Source organism: Panthera onca, chromosome A2 (genome assembly GCF_046562875.1).
Source record: "Panthera onca isolate mPanOnc1 chromosome A2, mPanOnc1 haplotype 2, whole genome shotgun sequence".
NCBI lineage: Eukaryota > Metazoa > Chordata > Mammalia > Carnivora > Felidae > Panthera > Panthera onca.
The window spans coordinates 9,352,325-9,369,112 of record NC_138340.1 but is presented as its reverse complement, the minus strand read 5'-3'; the positions used below and the strand labels follow the sequence as shown (position 1 = coordinate 9,369,112).

The 16,788-nt window shown below is 59.9% G+C and overlaps 2 protein-coding genes across 4 annotated transcripts; one reads left to right on the top strand and one right to left on the bottom strand.

Annotated features, from left to right (window-relative positions):
• Positions 1 to 8,964: 8,964 nt before the first annotated feature.
• IER2 (immediate early response 2) lies at positions 8,965 to 11,408 on the bottom strand. Its single transcript, XM_081791788.1, has one exon. The coding sequence runs from the start codon at positions 10,076 to 10,078 to the stop codon at positions 9,407 to 9,409; it is 672 nt and encodes a 223-aa protein (XP_081647914.1). The 5' UTR covers positions 10,079 to 11,408; the 3' UTR covers positions 8,965 to 9,406.
• A 1,774-nt stretch (positions 11,409 to 13,182) lies between these two features.
• STX10 (syntaxin 10) lies at positions 13,183 to 16,152 on the top strand. Of its 3 annotated transcripts, none has more exons than XM_081791785.1 (8): positions 13,183 to 13,288; positions 13,710 to 13,879; positions 14,023 to 14,117; positions 14,195 to 14,257; positions 15,138 to 15,245; positions 15,341 to 15,447; positions 15,545 to 15,639; positions 15,741 to 16,152. In XM_081791785.1, the coding sequence occupies exons 1-8, from the start codon at positions 13,227 to 13,229 to the stop codon at positions 15,815 to 15,817; spliced, it is 777 nt and encodes a 258-aa protein (XP_081647911.1). In that variant the 5' UTR covers positions 13,183 to 13,226; the 3' UTR covers positions 15,818 to 16,152. The 3 variants fall into 3 exon arrangements, with proteins under 3 accessions (XP_081647911.1, XP_081647913.1, XP_081647912.1); XM_081791787.1 differs by lacking the exon at positions 13,183 to 13,288 and adding an exon at positions 13,318 to 13,451 and having other exon boundaries at positions 15,341 to 15,443; XM_081791786.1 differs by lacking the exon at positions 13,183 to 13,288 and adding an exon at positions 13,318 to 13,451.
• The last annotated feature ends 636 nt before the right edge of the window (positions 16,153 to 16,788 follow it).

Below are 16,788 nucleotides of genomic sequence, written 5' to 3'. Positions count from 1 at the left end.
TGTGTGCCCACACCCCCCCCCATGGTGAACAGACAGTCGTGAGAGAGAAGGGCAAGCCTAAGGAGAGAGGAGGGAGGCACAGGGAAATACGATGATGCCTGGAAGCAGCCATTGATGCATAGCGTCCCCAAGGGCCCTGCAAATGGCAGCCGGGGCTCCACAGAGGCCAGGGACGCAAAGCAAAGCAGGAGAGGGGAAGACATCCCCCCCCCACCCCGCACCCCCTATCCCGGCTGAAAGGAAAGCTTCGGTGGTCCCAGTGCGGGCCCCGTTCCCACGGCCCGCTTCTCTGTTTTCTTCAGAACCGGCCTCACACCCACCCCTCTCAGAAGAGAATGCCTTGTCCCAAACCACATGTGGCCCCTTTGAAAATTCCCGTGACTGTTTATAAGGCAGTGTCCGTGGGGATTTGGAGGGTAGCTGGGGAATACATGGAACTCAGTGCGGCAGGCTCCAGCCGCCGCTCCGATTCAGAGCCTGAGCGGGAAAGGGTCTCGAGACTACCCCCCCCCCCCCGCCTCTACCCCCCCCTACCCTGAGGAGTCTGAAAGTTGCCGCCTGCAGGGACTCGGCAGTGGGTTAACTGCAGGCCTGCTTTGCCTTCCCCGGTGGGGTGACGGTGGCTAGAAGCCAGGACAAGGTTCATTCCGGAAGGGCGGGCCACAGAAGGGAGGGGAGGAGAGGGGAAGGGGGCCTCAGGTGGATGCTGGCTGGCGGTAGGCTGGCCTGGGCCCGAACCCCAGCTGCTGGGCCTCTAACAGCACCCCCCCCCCCCCCCGCCTGCCCTCCGGTCTGAAAGGCAAAGCAGTGAGCCACTTCCTGTCCCAGACACCAGCAAGGGGGCCTGCCAGCAGCCTTTGCAGTCTAGAAGTTTGGTTTTGCTCAGTAAATAATGATTACAAAAAAAAAAAAAGAACAAAACAAAACAAAACACCCCAACCCCCAAACCAACTTGATCCTCCTCAAGCCCTTGGGTTGAACGTGCACACATTGGCCCTTGGGGAGGTTTTTGCTGTCAGAAAGGGGAGGAAAAAATGATACAGTCACCCAGCAAGTGGGTGTGAAAAAGCTGAAGAGGGCATTTGGTGGGCCAACCTGGGGGGCGGCGGGCCAAGGATGCAAGGAGAGAGAGAAAAGGCCGCCCAGTGGTGGCAGGGAGACCTGGGGCCCCGTGGCCCTCGCCCCGCCCCACCCCACCCCACCCCAGCTCTCTTTCCTTATCAGTGAATGGAAGATAAGCCACTGGGTATATGCAAGCAAAAGTCCACTGGGGTGGACAAGGGCCTCTATGTGACCCCTGCCCCCCACCCCATCCCCCCCAATCCAGGAGAGAAAGAGAAACAATGCACTTTGTTTTACTAGACACACGTTTGCTCTAGGCCTTAATTCCCTCATCTGTAAAATGAGGCCAGTGAAAGTGTCTACTTTAATTTTTTTTGTTTCTTTTGAGAGAGAGCGAGCAAGACAGCAGAGAGCCCTGCTAGCGCACAAGTGGGGGAGGGGCAGGGAGCAGGAGAGAGAGGATCCCAAGCAGGCTCCACACCATCAGTGCAGAGACTGACATGAGGCTCGAACCCACGAACTGCGAGATCATGACCTGAGCGGAGATCAAGCGTCGGATGCTTCCCGGACGGCCTGGGCCGCCCGGGTGCCCCAGGCCTACTTGAGCTCTGATTTAGGCTTGCAGTGATGGGTAACTGAGAATGTGGGAGGGCCAGGCACAGCACCTGGCTGGGTGGGAGTCATCACTGTGTGTAGTCTCTTCTTAGAACAGGGCATGTTATCTGGCCTGTAACTACCCAAAAGCCTCCGGGGCCGGATGCTGGGGCTCCAGGGACCCTCAGAAGCTCCTGGAGCCTCACAGACTCTCCTGAGGGTGAACCTCTCTGGCTAGCTCTGTAAACAGAAGAGACTTCGCATGAATTCTCAAGGAACACAACAGCTAATTCCCCAGCGTATCTTCCCGGAGCTCCAAGAGACAGCAAAAGGTTTCCCAGACCCCCAGCTCAGGTCGCTCGGGCCCATTACGATCACGCTGTGCTCCTCTCAGGCCCTTGGAAGAACTTCCCAAGCAGGGAAACTGAGGCCCGGACCAGGGAGCCAACTGGCTGGGGGGTCGTGACCTCCGGCTCATCTGGCAGGGCAGCAAGACCTTGGATTCACCTGGGTCCCTCGGCCGGGCCAAGCCCATCCCCCAGAGATCCTGGGATGTCTCAGCCCTCAGCACAGCGGATTCTCCCAGGCTAGCTATGCCCCGTCCCCCACCCCCCGGGAGGGGGGGGGGGGCACAACCCTCAGCTCACCAGAGAGCAGAGAACCAGGCTCTATCACTCCACTGAGGACCGCAAGGGGTGCATTCGCCTTGCCCTTTCTGATCATTTGTGAAAACAAGACCTGGGACGGGAGAGAAAGAGCTGCACGTTCCCTAGCTCGGTGGACAAATCCCCTCCGGCTCCCTTTCCACAGGCCAGGCCCCTGAGATGCTCCCCCAAGCTGCACCCCGAGGGAAGGGTTAACAGGAAGCGCCTGGCCGTCCAGCAGCTACAGAAGCCCATTGTTCTGTCAGTCCCCTCCCCCTCGTCCAGGATGACCCTCTGGGGAGCCCCTTCAAAAGGGCCGGACTGGTGTCTCCAGGCTGCTGGCCAGCCAGTCGGGAGAGTGAGCACAGGAAAAGGAAACCCGCCGGGCGCGGGCTGGGGCACAGCTGTCACCGCCACATCCCCCGGGGGCTTTCCGAGGAAGGGGCGGGGGTGCTCAGCCTTGCCTGCCCCCGAGTGGGCAGCCCTCCCTGCGGTCCCCATCTGGAAGCCAGAAAGCTTTGATCTCGAGCCTTTAGGTACAACTGAAGCTCCTGCCTCCCTCCACCCCGCTTCCCCCTCCCGCCCCCGCTCCTCCCCCCCCCCCCCCCCCAATCTCTGGTTCAGAAAGTTTCACACCCCGCCCCTCCTCCATCGGATTTCAGATCTTCTCTTCTCCAGGTCCCGTCAGCTTTTTCTGATTAGCAGCCTCGGGTGGGGGGGTGGAGGAAGCGGGTGCTTTGGTAGGGCGTCCTGGGTTTGAGGGGCGCTCGGAGGAGGAGGGCTGTTAGCAATTCCCTGGGAGACCCTGGGGGCGGGCAGGGCGAGGACGAGCAGCTGGCCACCAGATGTGGGTGGACAGACGGAGGAGGAAATTAATTGGTGCCAGTCGGTGGCGGGCGAGGAAAGGCAGGTCCCCAGGGGGCCAGGGGAGCCGCCCAGGTGCGGGAGGGAGCTGAAGGAGTGAGGGGGGCAGTGAATGTTTAGGTTATTATTATTTTTAATGTTTATTTAATTTTGAGAGCCAGAGAAACAGAGCACAAGCGGGAAGGGGCAGAGAGAGGGAGACACAGAATCCGAAGCAGGCTCCAGGCTCCGAGTTGTCAGCTCAGAGCCCGACGCGGGGCTCGAACCCACGAACAGTGGGATCGTGACCCGAGCCGAAGTGGGACGCTTGACCGACCGAGACGCCCGGGCGCCCCTGTTGAGGTTATTTCTTCACTGAGAGCCAACAACGTGCTGGGGGAGAGGGGGTCGATCTTGGACGGATTGGGTATGTAGGTGGAGGGCCTTAGGCCTTGGGCTCAGCTCTCCGGGACACAAATTTCGAGGTGGGCGGAATACACCTCCAGGCTGAGCCTGGGGGAACAGAACAGGTGCCCTAGTGAGACCCACTGTGGACACAGGTGGGAAGGTGTGTGGACCCCCCCCTGAGCACACGTGTGTGGATCCGAGCGCCACGAGACACTGCTGCGGGGGCTCTGGTTCCCCGTGGACACCGGTGTGGGGTTCTGGGCTCCTCTGGGCACGTGGGGAGCTTCAGCAGCCTGCACAACAGCGGTGGGTAGCATGAACCCCAAGCTCTGGCAGCCCCCTTTCCCTCCCGCTCCTTCCGCGATTTACCTGATTCGATCAGGCCCCCAGCCCCACACGCCCCGGCGCGGCCTCCGCCTTCCGGCCCGGGCCCTAAGTCCCACTCCCGCATCCGCGGGGCGTGCTTTGGGGGGGGGGGGGGGCCGCCCCGCGCGGAGAGCCTGGGCGGAATCCGGTCCGGAAGAGACCGGTTTGGGGGGCGAGGGGCGTGGCCCAAGTCACTGACTACGCTGGGAGTTCTTGGAAGTCGCTCGGTGTGGCGCGCAGGGGCGGGACCCGGGGGAAGAGCGCGAGACGAGGTGAACTCGTCTATCCCGCCCCCGTCCGTGATTGACACCCCGATCGCTCCGCCCCGCGTTGTGGTAGTTACTGACCTCGACCTCCCCGCCTAGGACTCACATTTCCTGGCGGAGCTCGAGGCCCCGCCCCGCCTGGCCTAGGCCTGCGCCTGCCCGGCTCGGACGCGCGGACGTCGCCCCAGGTTCCTGGAACCGGGCAAACCGGTCCGGGTGCTGTTTCTGTGGCTCAGCCCTTTCCCGGGTTTGCGGAGGCTTTAGCGGGGCGCCTGTCCCTTAGGTCCTGCCGAGAGGAGAGTGGAGGGGATCTTGGATGGCCGACACGACTAGAGCCGTCCCTTACTTGCTCTCCTGCAGGGCGATCCTCTCTGGCGTCAGTTTCCCATCCGTAAAAGGTGGAGTTAAAAGGACCAGTCTCAAAGGAGAGGGTGCAAATGAATCATTCATTCACAAAAACCACTTAGTAAGCACCTGCTAGACTCGTCTCTGGCCTCGAAAGGAGGCCCCAGGCCAGAAGAGGAGACAAACCCAGAAACGAATATAAAATTGCTTTGTGATGTTACAGGGAAAAAAAAAAAAAAAAAAAAAAAAAAAAAAGCTCCTAATCTGAGCGTCCGTAAACAAAGGTCGTGGACCAAAATGGGGGGCATTTGTAGCTTTGTCTCTCTTCCAGAGGCAGAATTTTCCTAACTCTGGAACGGTGGCCAAACTGATTCAATGCTATTTAAATAAGAGGACGAATCCCTTTGTTTCTCTCTTTTCAGCTTTTAGACTTTCCCTAGTCTTCTGACTGAAGATAGGCCCTTTCCTGTCTCCTGTGGTAATAACATGTGTCGTTAACCGTGGCTAATCTCTGTGCCTAACTAAGAAAGCTGTCTGGACCCTCATACTGGCTACTGTTTCAGCAGAATCTTATGACATTGTTTTGTTTTCACTGTAGCTTGTATTAAAGGTTACCTTCTAAGTATGGTCCGTGATTAACAAGTGGCTTACGTTCAGAAAAATGTTTAGATAAATAATAGTACAGTTGTTTTGCAGATATGACAAAAATCCTGGCCATCAACGGTCTGAAATTTGGTAAATTCTATGCTAAGAGTCATGGGCAGCCACTGATGAAATGCGACAATAACTACTAAGCACTTAGCACTTGCCTCCCCCAGACAACCTCATCGACTCTTCCAGGCCTGGGTTGGGCATTCCCAGAACGGACATTTGAACACAGATGCGAACTAGAACATTAATTTACCCTTTCAGACAGTGAGTAGTGTTTGAAGGAAGGCTGAGAAGAGGGGTAAAGGGGCTGGGAGGCAGAGTGGGGAGCGTCTTTAGATCAGATGGCCAAAGAAGGCCTCTCCCAGGAGGTGACAGTCCAGCAGAGATCTGAACGAAGTGAGAATGGATGTCTGGGAGAGGAGCATTGCAAACGGAAGCAACAGCAAGTGCAAAGGCCCCGGACTGGGACATGCCTGGCCTGTTCTCCAAGCAGAAAAGAGGCCACGGTGGATGAAGCAGAGGAGAGCTGGAGAGTGACATTATCCAACTTGCATTTTTAGAAGATCTGTGTGGCTGCGGGGTAGGATAGATTGTGGGGGCGAGAGCAGGGGGGAAGCCACTGCCCCTGATCCAGGTGAGAGGTAACAGCAGCCCACACCAACATCCGATCCAGGAGGTGGAGAAAGTGGAGTGGGATGAGAGGTCAAGTTGACAGCACCTGTGACTGGGTACCATGGGCAGGAAGGAGAAAAAGGGATCCAAGGAGGATTCCTCCGTTGGGAGGCCAGGGAGACATGGGGAGGGGCCTTGGACAGAAAGCCTGGGGGTGGGGGAGGGGGTCCAGGATGGAGAGCAAAATTTGGGAGCCGGCATGGATGAGACCACCTACAAAGGGGTGAGTGTAGACAGCAAGAGGCCCAGGGCCTGAGGTGGGAGGAAACCAGAAGTGTGGAGGCCTGGGAGGAGGCAAGAGTCAACCCGGTCAAATCCCTAGGATGGAACCAAACCCTGGAGCTGAGCGGGGACGCTGACCCTCATGCACACGGAGCTGTTGGAGACAGGAACTATGTCTCCAGCTCTCTGGGATGAGCACGGCATCCGCACACACATTCCCACACCAAATGCCTGTGTTGCTGTATGCGCCTTTAAATGGACGGCACTGTTATCATTCTGAGTTCTACCAATAATAAAATAACACCGCTTCCGGTGTGCCAGGCGTCCCACCAGGCCCTTTATATGTATTATCTCACCTAATCTTCGCAACGGACCCCCAGAGGTAGGGGCTATTGTTGCCCACAGTGTACAGCCAGGGAAACGGAGGCCCAGAGAGGTGAAGTGACTCGCTCGAAGCTGCACAGCAAGCAAGTAAGACCCGGTGGTCTGGCTCCAGGATCTGTGTTCCCACCCCCACAAGGTCTGCTGCTGGCCCTTGTCACTCAGCGGCATGGTTCTGAGCCATTGGTGTCGCCAGAGAGTGTAGATCTGTCCCCGCTCAGGCCATTTATTCTCCGGGGAGGCATGGATAGTCCGAATTCTACCAGACCGGTTAGATGGGATGGGCATGTAGGTTGTTTCCAATTTGTACAGTGGACGACACTGTAATGAACAGCCTTCTGGAGCCTCCTGCTGCAGGCCTGAGGTTCCCCGGGGGGACCCTACTGGTCAAGGGACTTGTGACACTTTTAGTTTTCACAACTATTGTCCCATGAATTACTCCCCCAGAGGGCCTAGCCCAATGATCCAATGCCATGTAACGGCGTGAAAACCCAGGTTATTGTGACGAATATTCAATGTTGCCTTTTCGGAAGGGTGGAATGGGGTCTTGGGAAGGGGGATATATTAAAGGGATGGGGTGGGGGGGGGGCTTCTCCTGTCTCCCACTTCATCATCTCCAGCCCCCGACCCGGAAACCCCCAGGAGGTGGGGCGGAGATCAGCCTGACCGCTTCCCGGGGAGGAAGGAAGGGCCAGGAGGTTCCTGCGACAGGATGCGCACTGAGGGCCCCCTCCCCAGCCGCCGGGGACTTCCCGGGGCAGGCCAGGTTCTCAGGGGAGCTGCTCCCACGCGAACGCACTGAACTGCCGCTGGGGTGTGGGGCTCCAGTCTCCCCCCCCCCCCCCCGCCCCCCACGTCCCACTGGGGAGTTACGGGTCAGGACCCCGAGTGGGTGGCGCTTAAGTCTCCCGTGTTTCCCCAGGAAAGAATCAGGTGGCCGCGGAGGCGAGCTGGGCTAGATTCCCCTGGGGGAACCCAGAGGGAGGCGGGGAGCGGGGTGGGTGGACGAGGCTGGAGGGGAGCCGGAGGCGGGAGTTCTGGGGCGGGTCCACCCTCCATCTCACCCTCCTCCTTCCACCCTACGGCCTCGGGGTCAGGTCCCCCGGGGTCGCGGGAAGCTGGCAGGGCCGGAGCCAGCCGTCTGGAGGCGGGGCGGCTGCTTTCCCGGCGCCTCCCGCCGCCCTCACTGCCCGCACCTGCGGCTCCTTTGTCCTCCTAACAGCCACCCCGCCACCCGCCCTGGGGCGACGCCTCGCAGCCCCTCTCCTAAATCAGCACTGGATACATTATGAGCGTTTTCTCCTCTGGGGTGACTAAAATGGAGCTGGGATGGAGCCAGAGCAAATAACTAGGGCTCTCAGGGGGGTGTTTCTACATCTACAGCCACCTTTCGGGGAAGCTGTTTAGAGGCCCACTTCACAGATGGGGAGACCGAGGCTGGGAAGCTCCCCTCCCAGCCTGAGTCACAAAATGGTACCGCCAGAGATAAGAAGGGTATAAAGGGCGCCCCAAAGCGCACTTCAGCTCCCCCGCAAGCTGAGGGACCCCCGCCAAAGCTGATTCAGTTGGTCAAGTGGGGTGGGGGGAGCCTCCGAAGGAGGCGTGGCCTTCCCAATTCTGTTTGGGGCGCTGGACCCATCGGTAATCCCCCTCAAAGGTCTGAACTCGTCAAGCCCTCTCCGCGCCCCCCCCCCGCCCCCGCCTGCCCCGAGTTGCAGGATTTCGACGGAACCACCGAATGTGGGGGAGCTGAAGGAGTCAGAGGACCAGAGCGCCCAGCACGGAAACGCTCTGGCAAAGAAAAGGGGGCCCAGCCCCATCCCGCCCACTCTACCCACGTGATAGCCGGTCAGACCGGTTTCTGGGGCCCCAGCAAGCCGCCGCCAGCTCCTGACCCCTTAACCCTGCCCCTCCCCCATCAGGGAAGAAAACCAGACGGGCAGCACAGACTTTATTCAAATGGTCTTTATTTTCCTATCTGGCGTTTCTAGCAAAAAGCCAGATAGATGAAATTAAACAGAATCCACCACAGTAAAGGTAAACAGACCTCAGCACGCCCTGGCAAGAATCTTCCCCTTCCCAAACTGGCCCAGTCTCACCAGCAACTGGTCCCAGCGCAGCCTTACAAGCGCTCTAAACACCCCCACCCGATTTTGTGATTCAGACCAGGATCGTCTGGGTTGTGTCTGTGTGTCTGAGGGACGGTCACGCCGGAGACTGGGAACGTATTACCACCTCTAACGCACCAGATGAGGAAAATTTTAACCTGAAATTTAATCGGGCCCCCACCTTGCCCACGCTATACAGCCGAAGGCGCAGGGGCGCGGGGCACAAACCCGCAGCGCGCGGGGCGAGGTGACTCAGGACGCCCTCCTCCCATTCCCCAGGGCGGTCCACACCCCAGACCCTCCTCCCAGGCCCCACACCCACGCAAGGCAACAGGAAGCTCCCCACGTCTGCCCCATGACGCAACGATGACCGCTTGCACAAGTATGTCACTGGTGGGGGAAGGGAGCGCCTGCCTGGAATTCTGAGGTTGGAAATGCAAACACCAACTATTGAAAAACCTTGAAAGGGCAGTACAGCTCCCAATAAAAAATAAAGTCCGACCCTGAGGAGTTTTAAAGAACCTAGCCTCCCTGCTCCCAGTCCCAGAAGGAGAGGGAAAGGTCCACGTCCCAGTCCGTTAAGACAGCACCTGTGGGCGCAGCAGGTCTCGGCGGAAGGCGCTCGCGCTCCCCGCTCAGGCTCCTCGGCGCCGCCGCTGCGCGCAGGCGGCGACGGCTCCCCGGGGGCAGAGTCCCTCTTCAGGCCTCTCAGCAGCCCGGGCGGCAGCTCCTCTCCACGGTTTCAGCGGGCGCTCCCCCGGGGGCGGGCCTCGCCTCGGGTGTGCGCACTCCGGCCGACGGCTCGGCCCGCGCTCTGGGCTCCCGTAGCGCCGCTCGGGGACCCTCAGAAGGCCACCACGGCCCGCACGAGCACGTTCAGCATGCTGTCCGCAGGGCGGCAGGCAGGCTTCGCCTCGCACGCCGGCGGCGCCGTCGGGGGGGCGGCGGGGCTGCAGTTCAGGAGGCCAGAGAAGCGCCTCTGTAGGACGCGCGCCAGGTTGGGGAAGGCGCCCTCCGCTTGAGCGGGAGGTGGCTGCAGGCGATCAGGGACCTCCGAAGAGGCCCCTGCCTCCTCCTCTTCTTCTTCTAGACGGGCTTTCTTGCTTGGGACCAGTCCGACGTCCCCGCCATCACTCAGGCTGCTGCTCCGCCGCTTGCGGCTGACTTTAGTGGGGCGCGGGGCACAGGGAGCTGGGGTCTCCGCGGCTCCCGGCGCCTCCCGCGTGTCCATGGGCTCCGGGGAAGGCTGCTCACCGTCGGGGGGCGCTGCCTCGGCTACAGCTTCCGCTTCCCGCAACTGGTGCAGGCGAGGATCGGAGGAGCGGACGGGCGGCAAGGGCACCTCGGGCTCGTGGGCTTCCACCTTGGCCGAGAGGTAGAGCTCTCGCGCGCTGCGCATGACCAGCGACAGCTGCAGACTCCGGTGCAGCCGCAGGCCACCGCGCTGCATGCGCGAATGGTACATCTTCCACACCGACAGGGTCATGATGCGTTGAGCCTCCTTCTGCACCTCCATGGCGGCTAGACGGCGGGGGCGAGGACGGCGGGGGCTCCCTGACTGGGCAGGACAGGTAGCAGGTGCACTCCGGGCTACGCGCTCGTTCACGCTTCTCCCCTCACGCCAACCCACGCCGGGACACTGCTAGGACGCTCTGCCCCGGCGCCCGCCACCCGGACCCTTTTGTACCCGGGGTGAAGTCACGGAGACGCCCCGCCCAATCCGAGAGCCGCATCCGGGCTTCCCAACGCACCACGGCGAGAGACTCCTTAAAGCGACAGGGTAGAATTTACCGAGGCGGGAGAAGGGAAGGAGTCGGGGCGTGGGGGAGCATTCCCCAGTCCACGCAGAGCTCTCGGGGTGGTCTCCTTTCCCAGGGCCCTCAATGAGCAGACGCGCGGGCCCAGAAGAGCAGGGCGGCGGATGGGGGATCAGAGTCCACCCACGTGCTTGCGTTTGAAGCCCCAGTGGCTTGTAGGCAGCGAGTTTCCCTTCGCACCGGGGAAGACCGGGGTTCGAACCGGTATATCCCCCGTGGGCACAGTTCCTAGCAGCTACTAGATGTCTAGTTAATATTTTTTGAATCAGTAACCGATTCGTATTTCTTGAATCAGTAACCGTGCTAACACTTACGAAAGCACTTACTACCCGTCAGGCGCTGTTAAGGGTTTTCCTTTACTAAATGCCTCACCTCCACTCCGCGGAGGGTACCGCTGTACCTGATTTCTTCCGCTGGAGAAATCGAGACAGAGTGACTCGTCCAATATTTGCTAAACGAATAAACGGCCACTGCAGTGAAAGGGGACACTGGGGCCTCCAGCTCTTGCGTCTTTCTAGCGTAAGCCAGCCCTCCTCACTCCTCTGTAGGCAGTAAGCAGGCGGGCAGCGGGGGCTGGCTCCTAGGCATAGCTGCCCACTCCACGGGCATTGGATGTCTGCAGACACGAACGCAGCCCTGGGTGTCATTCCTGCGCTCCACACCGAACACCCCCCGCCCCTTTCCTCTACTCGAGCTCCACGGGTGGGCTGGGTGCTCGCAGGACGCAGGACCCGGGCAACAGGACAGTCCGGGTGAACACGTGGCTGCGCCCCTTAGACAACACGGCCCTGCTCCGCCCCTGCGCCCCAGGAAGCGTGCTTGGGGTAGGAGCTGTAAACTGAGCAAGGCAGAGATAGAGCGGATAGATAGAAAACATCGGCCCCACCCTCCGCTACGCCCTATTGCTCCAGTTCCTCCAAAACAAGATGCAAAATTGTTCCTATAGCTCCATTCATTCGTGGCAAGGGCCCTTTAAGGGAAGGCTCGTCTCCCTCCCCCCTTGCCGCGCCGAAGGGAGAGCGGAGTCTTCCGGCCACTGGAAGCGCCAGACTTCCACGACTAAATTTGGGTATAATGACGTAGGGCAGGCGCGCGAGCCGCTTCCGGCTGCCCATATAAGGACAGGGGCCGGGATCTCCGCTCTGAGCTGAGGCAGCCTCCTTCCGGGCGGGCGGGGGCGGTGCCTGGCCTCCGAACACGCCCCCTTCCCTTCCCTCCCCCGCTCCCAGCCGCTAAGGATGGCTGTAGTCCCGGGCTTCCGGACCAGAGTTTAGCGGGGCGGGCGGGAAAGGAGGGGAAGGCTTCGCTTCCTTCCCTCCGGCGGCCGAGAAGGCGTGACGCCTCTCCGGGAAGCCCCCCGCCGGCAGGTAGGGGCGATCTCTGGACTTCCACTGACGCCATCTCCCAGAGACCCTCCCCAGAGACCTTGCTAACACGAGGGGCGATTCGCTGAGGACCCATTCGTCCCTGTTCCCCCATAGAGACCCACACAATTATTTCTCCCTACAAGGTTCTCTCCCAGGTGTTCCTTCTCCCCCCACCCCCCAGATCATGCACCCTTGGAGAACCCCACGCCCCGCCTTCCCACCCCCTGCACCTAAGGACTCAACAATTTTATCTTCTTGACCCCTCCAAAAACTGTCCCTAGTCATCGATCCTGCCACACACTAGGGCGACCCGCTGAGGACGCCCCCATCTCCCCCAGGACCCCCACGGCGAATCCACAATGATATTCCCAGCCCAGGCTCTGTCTCTGAGAGACTCCGAAACACAGGGGCACACAGGCTCTCCAAGAACTTCAGACATCCTGCCCAGACTTCCCCAGACTAGGACCCCACTCTGGTGATGGCTCCCCCCGCCCCTCCAAAAAAGAGTGCTTTTCCGGAGACCTTGTCACACAGATCGCCTCTGTCACACAGGGATCCACTCTATGAGTCTCCAGACATTCCTGGCCCCTCCCCAGACGGAGACCCCACACACCGAGAACTTTCTTGTATACAGAAGCCACCACCACGCCCCCTTTTCCCGACTCCTAGCCTCGCACGCAGAAAGATCCCACACCCCAGAAGCATCTCTGGGGCTCCCACTCACAACCACCCCACCCCAGGGCGATCTTGGGGCGCCCCCCTCCGTAGAACAAAAGAGGAGGGGCAGTCCAGCAAGACTCTCCACCGCAGAATGCCCGCACCTCACTCCACCTCCTGCGGTAAAGTGGGGAGGACTACCTTTCCCCCCACCCCTTCCCAACTCTGGGCTGGGACGATCTCCGAGTACAGGATCAAGGTGCAGGCTCAGGAAGTCTGTTAAGAGCGTCTTCAAATTGGGGGCGCCTGGGTGGCTCAGTCGGTTAAACATAAGACTTCTGCTGGGGTCACGACCTGGGGTTCGTGGGCTCGAGACCCGCGTTGGGCTGTCTGTTGTCAGCGTGGAGCCCGCTTGGGATCCTCTGTCCCCGCCATCTCTCTCTGCTCCTCCCCGGCGCTTGCTCTCTGTCTCAAGAATAAACAAACATTAAAAAAAAAAAAAAGAGAGAGAGAGAGAGAGGTTCTACCAATCGAATGATCCCCTTCCCTAGTCATAATCTCTGATTTGAAGAAGGTTGTTATTATTCACATTGCTCAAAAGGGAAACTGAGGTTGCTGCGGCAACAATGCGAAGGGCTAGCCCTCCAACCGAGAGATTAGGTTGGGGAAACTGAGGTTGCTGCGGCAACAATGCGAAGGGCTAGCCCTCCAACCGAGAGATTAGGAGCTCCGACCCCCAACCCAGCCAGACTTAACTGGGACTCTGCTGGGGGCGGGCGCGGCGAGCTACGGGGACGCGAAGCTGTTTCTGCCCACGATAAAGATGGCCACGAGGAGGGCGGAAGCGCGGGCCTCCGAGGCCTCTCTTTCTACCCTGGCGTCCCGGTTCTCGATGGTGATGCGGCTCACGTGACGGGGGCGGGGGAGGCGGCGCTTTCCCTTCTTGCTGGGAGGGAACCCGCTACCGAAGCCGAGAGGGGAGGGGGTTTGGCCTCGGGCGGGGTTTGTGTGACATGTCTCTCGAGGACCCATTTTTTGTTGTCCGAGGGTGAGTGACAGCAATGGGGGAGAGAAGAGGGTGCTCGGTCCCCCCGCCAACTAATGCCCGCGTGTCCGGCAGAGCGTGCTAGGCAGTTTGGGCACGGCCGTCGGGGTGCGCGGGTCAGGGAAGACCCGTGGCCGAGTGGGATGGGTGCGCAGGGGGTTATCAGGATATCCTGGGCCCTGACTCGTTTGGGGGCGCAGTGGCCGGCGGGAGGACCGCCTGCCCCCAGCCGTGACCGCTGTGTGTGCCCCTGCCCGGCAGCGAGGTGCAGAAGGCGGTGAACACGGCCCGCGGGCTGTACCAGCGCTGGTGCGAGCTCCTGCAAGAGGACGCGGCGGTCGGACGCGAGGAGCTGGACTGGACGACCAATGAACTGCGGAATGGCCTGCGCAGCATCGAGTGGGACCTCGAGGACCTGGAGGAGACCATCGATATCCTGGGGGGTTGCAAGGCATCCTGGGAGAGCCCACTGTTGTGGCAGGGGGCAACTGGACACCTGGGTGGAGTGGAGGGCTTGAGGCAGAGGAGGGGGGTCATGTCTGGCTTTGGCCTTGACCCTTGACTCGCGACTTACGCATAGTGGAAGCCAACCCGGGAAAGTTCAAGCTCCCAGCCGGAGACCTGCAGGAGAGAAAGGTGTTCGTGGAGCGGATGCGGGAGGCAGTCCAGGTGAGGAGAGTGTTCGGTGGCGCGAGTGCGGGGAGGTTGGAGTATCTTTACTCTCTGACGGCGTCCTCACCCCCCAGGATATGAAGGACCATATGGTCAGCCCGGCAGCCATAGCCTTTATGGAGAGGAATAAGAGAGAGGTAAGGCATCCGGACCCAGCACCCTCACCCACCCGAGCCCAAGCCTGACCCCTCTGTGTGTGTTCACTTGTCTCCCTTGCACGTACAGTCTGTCTCTTCTGTGTCAGTGCCCATCTCCTCTGAGCAGTTGGTTCCTGGCTGTCTACCTGCCCGCTCTTTCTGGGTGTAGAATCCTTTCTGCCTCCTAGTGCGGGTCTGTATCCCACCCCCTCTCTCTTTTTTTCTTTTTGCTTGTTGCATCACTGTTTCCAGGATGTATGCCTGCCTTTTTTTCTGTGTCTGTACCTGGCCCTTCTGAGCCTGTGAACTTGGCCTCTGAGTAGATCCCATCTGCAGTCGGCTTGCATACCATTTCCCTTCGTGGGTGTGCCTGCCCTGTGTGTGCCTGCGTATGCCTTTTGTGCGCACTCCCCCGGCTGCCTCTGTTGGTACTTTTTTTCTTCTATGTGTCCATCCAGCCTGTCTCCAACCCGTCATGGGATGCCCATGTGGGATCGGGGAGGGTGTAGGGCCGAGACCTGCACGAGCTTGGGGTCGTATAGCAGTGCCCACGGGCTTTCCAGGTGTGCTGCCTCGAGGGTCAAAGTCCAAATTCTTAAATACATCTCTTTATATGATGAGTCCACCATGGATTCGGGCAATCCGCATTCCAGCCCCAGGAACTCCCCGTTTTACAGAGAAGGAAACTGAGGCACAGGGAGGTCAATTGATAGGACCTTGGGGTCACCTTGTTAGCAAGCGGTGGGCTTGGGGAACCCAGGCTATCCCATTCCTAAGACTACCTTCCTGAGCAACAGCCATCTAGATTTGCCACCGGTCTGTGTCTGGCTTTGCTGTGAGTGGCCCTCTCTCCCTGAACCTGTGGTCTGTGCCCCCATAGATGCTGACAGGCAAGCCAGCCGCCCCAAAGTCATCCAGTGACCTGCTGGACGCCAGCATGGCCGCAGCCACCTCTCGTTACATTGAGGAGCAGCAGGCCACACAGCAGGTCCGTGCGGGTAGTCGGGGATCCTGGGCCAGAGGGGCCTCCGGGCAGCTCAGGGCCCCCCCGCTGACGGCAGTTCCCACTCCTCCAATCTGCAGCTGATCGTGGACCAACAGAATCAACAGCTGGAAATGGTGTCCGGGAGCATCCGGGTTCTGAAGCACATGTCTGGCCGTGTTGGGGAAGAGCTGGATGAGCAGGGCGTGTGAGGCCAGGATCCTGGGGGTGGGCCGGGTGCCCTCAGCTGGCCGCGCTGGTGTGCCCAGAACTTTTGGAGGCTAACGCCATCTCGGTATCAACAGCATGCTGGATGCCTTTGCTCACGAGATGGACCACACCCAGTCCCGGATGGATGGGGTCCTCAGGAAGATGGCCAAAGTATCCCACATGACGAACGGTAAGCCCCCTTGGGGAGGCAGCTCAGGGGTGGTGGGTGGGGGGCGGAGGTGGTACCTGGTCCCCCCACCCCCCCGTGACCTCTGACCCTTTTGCCCCCAGATCGCCGGCAGTGGTGTGCCATCGTCGTGCTGCTGGGGGTGCTTCTTCTGGTTCTCATCCTGCTCTTCTCCCTCTGACGCCGGCCCTCCCCAGGGCGCCGGTCCCTCTAGCTGTGGGAGCTGGCAGGGTCCTGCCCCCCTGGGAGAAGGGGCTCCTTCCTGGAGAGCTGTCTCGAGGTTCTCATCCGGAGCCAGTGGGACCCTCGGGGCCCTGGGCCAGAGCCCCTGCCACTGGTCCTGTCTCAAGTGTGCTTAGGAGGTGGCAGAGGTAGGGGAACCTCAGACCCGCCCCTCCCCATTTCTACTCTGGTGCCCCAAAGCCGTTTGCTCCTGTGCCTTCCGCGCGTGCCAACTTGGAAATAAAAATCCCAGCCTTTTTTTTTTTTTTTTTTTAAATACACGTCTATGCCTTACTGTGTGTTGTGGCTCGTTAACTCGTGCCCGTCCCCTAAGTGGGACTCCCATTGCGAGCCCCTTGCTTGCACATGCTGGGGCCCGGGTGCGTACCTACGTGCACAGGCACGCGCCTAGTAGGGGTACCAGTGGTCAGGATTTGGTGCAGAAGAGACTAGTCCAGTTTATTTCTTGGTTTCACGGCGGATGAGGCTGAAAAACCCCAAGCCTGATTCTTCCTTGAGCGTTTGAAGTTTAGTCTAAACGTCTTCTGCTCGTCCTCGGCCCACCGGAGGCAACCGCCTCAGCAGTGGAGCTGAGCAAGCCACTTCTGAGGCGCCCGAGTACCGCCGGGCTCCAATGTACACCTGGTCACTGACAAGGCAGTGTTTGTAAATTCCAGGGCTTTGCCAGAGCTTGCCCGAGTGATTCCTGTGAGCCAGGAAAACTCCTAAGTGCCGCGAACCTTAGATTGCCATCTCAGATGTTTCCATTCCGCGCGGGACGCAGTCCCGCATCAGAACCTCACGTCTTAGTGGCTCATTTACACATCGCAAAGTGCTGCCTGTTACAAGGGTGTTGTTCCGTTAGGCTGATTTGTCAAACCTTAAAAAGAACCCGTGTTCAATGTGCCGATTCCCTTCTTCATGCAAACC

Coding starts and splice junctions, on each gene's coding strand:
- IER2 (XM_081791788.1), bottom strand. CDS start 10,078: ATGGAGGTGCAGAAGGAGGCTCAACGCATCATGACCCTGTCGGTGTGG.
- STX10 (XM_081791785.1), top strand. CDS start 13,227: ATGGCCACGAGGAGGGCGGAAGCGCGGGCCTCCGAGGCCTCTCTTTCT. Junction 14,118..14,194: donor GGATGCGGGAGGCAGTCCAG/GTGAGGAGAGTG, acceptor CTCACCCCCCAG/GATATGAAGGACCATATGGT. Junction 15,448..15,544: donor GAGCTGGATGAGCAGGGCGT/GTGAGGCCAGGA, acceptor CGGTATCAACAG/CATGCTGGATGCCTTTGCTC.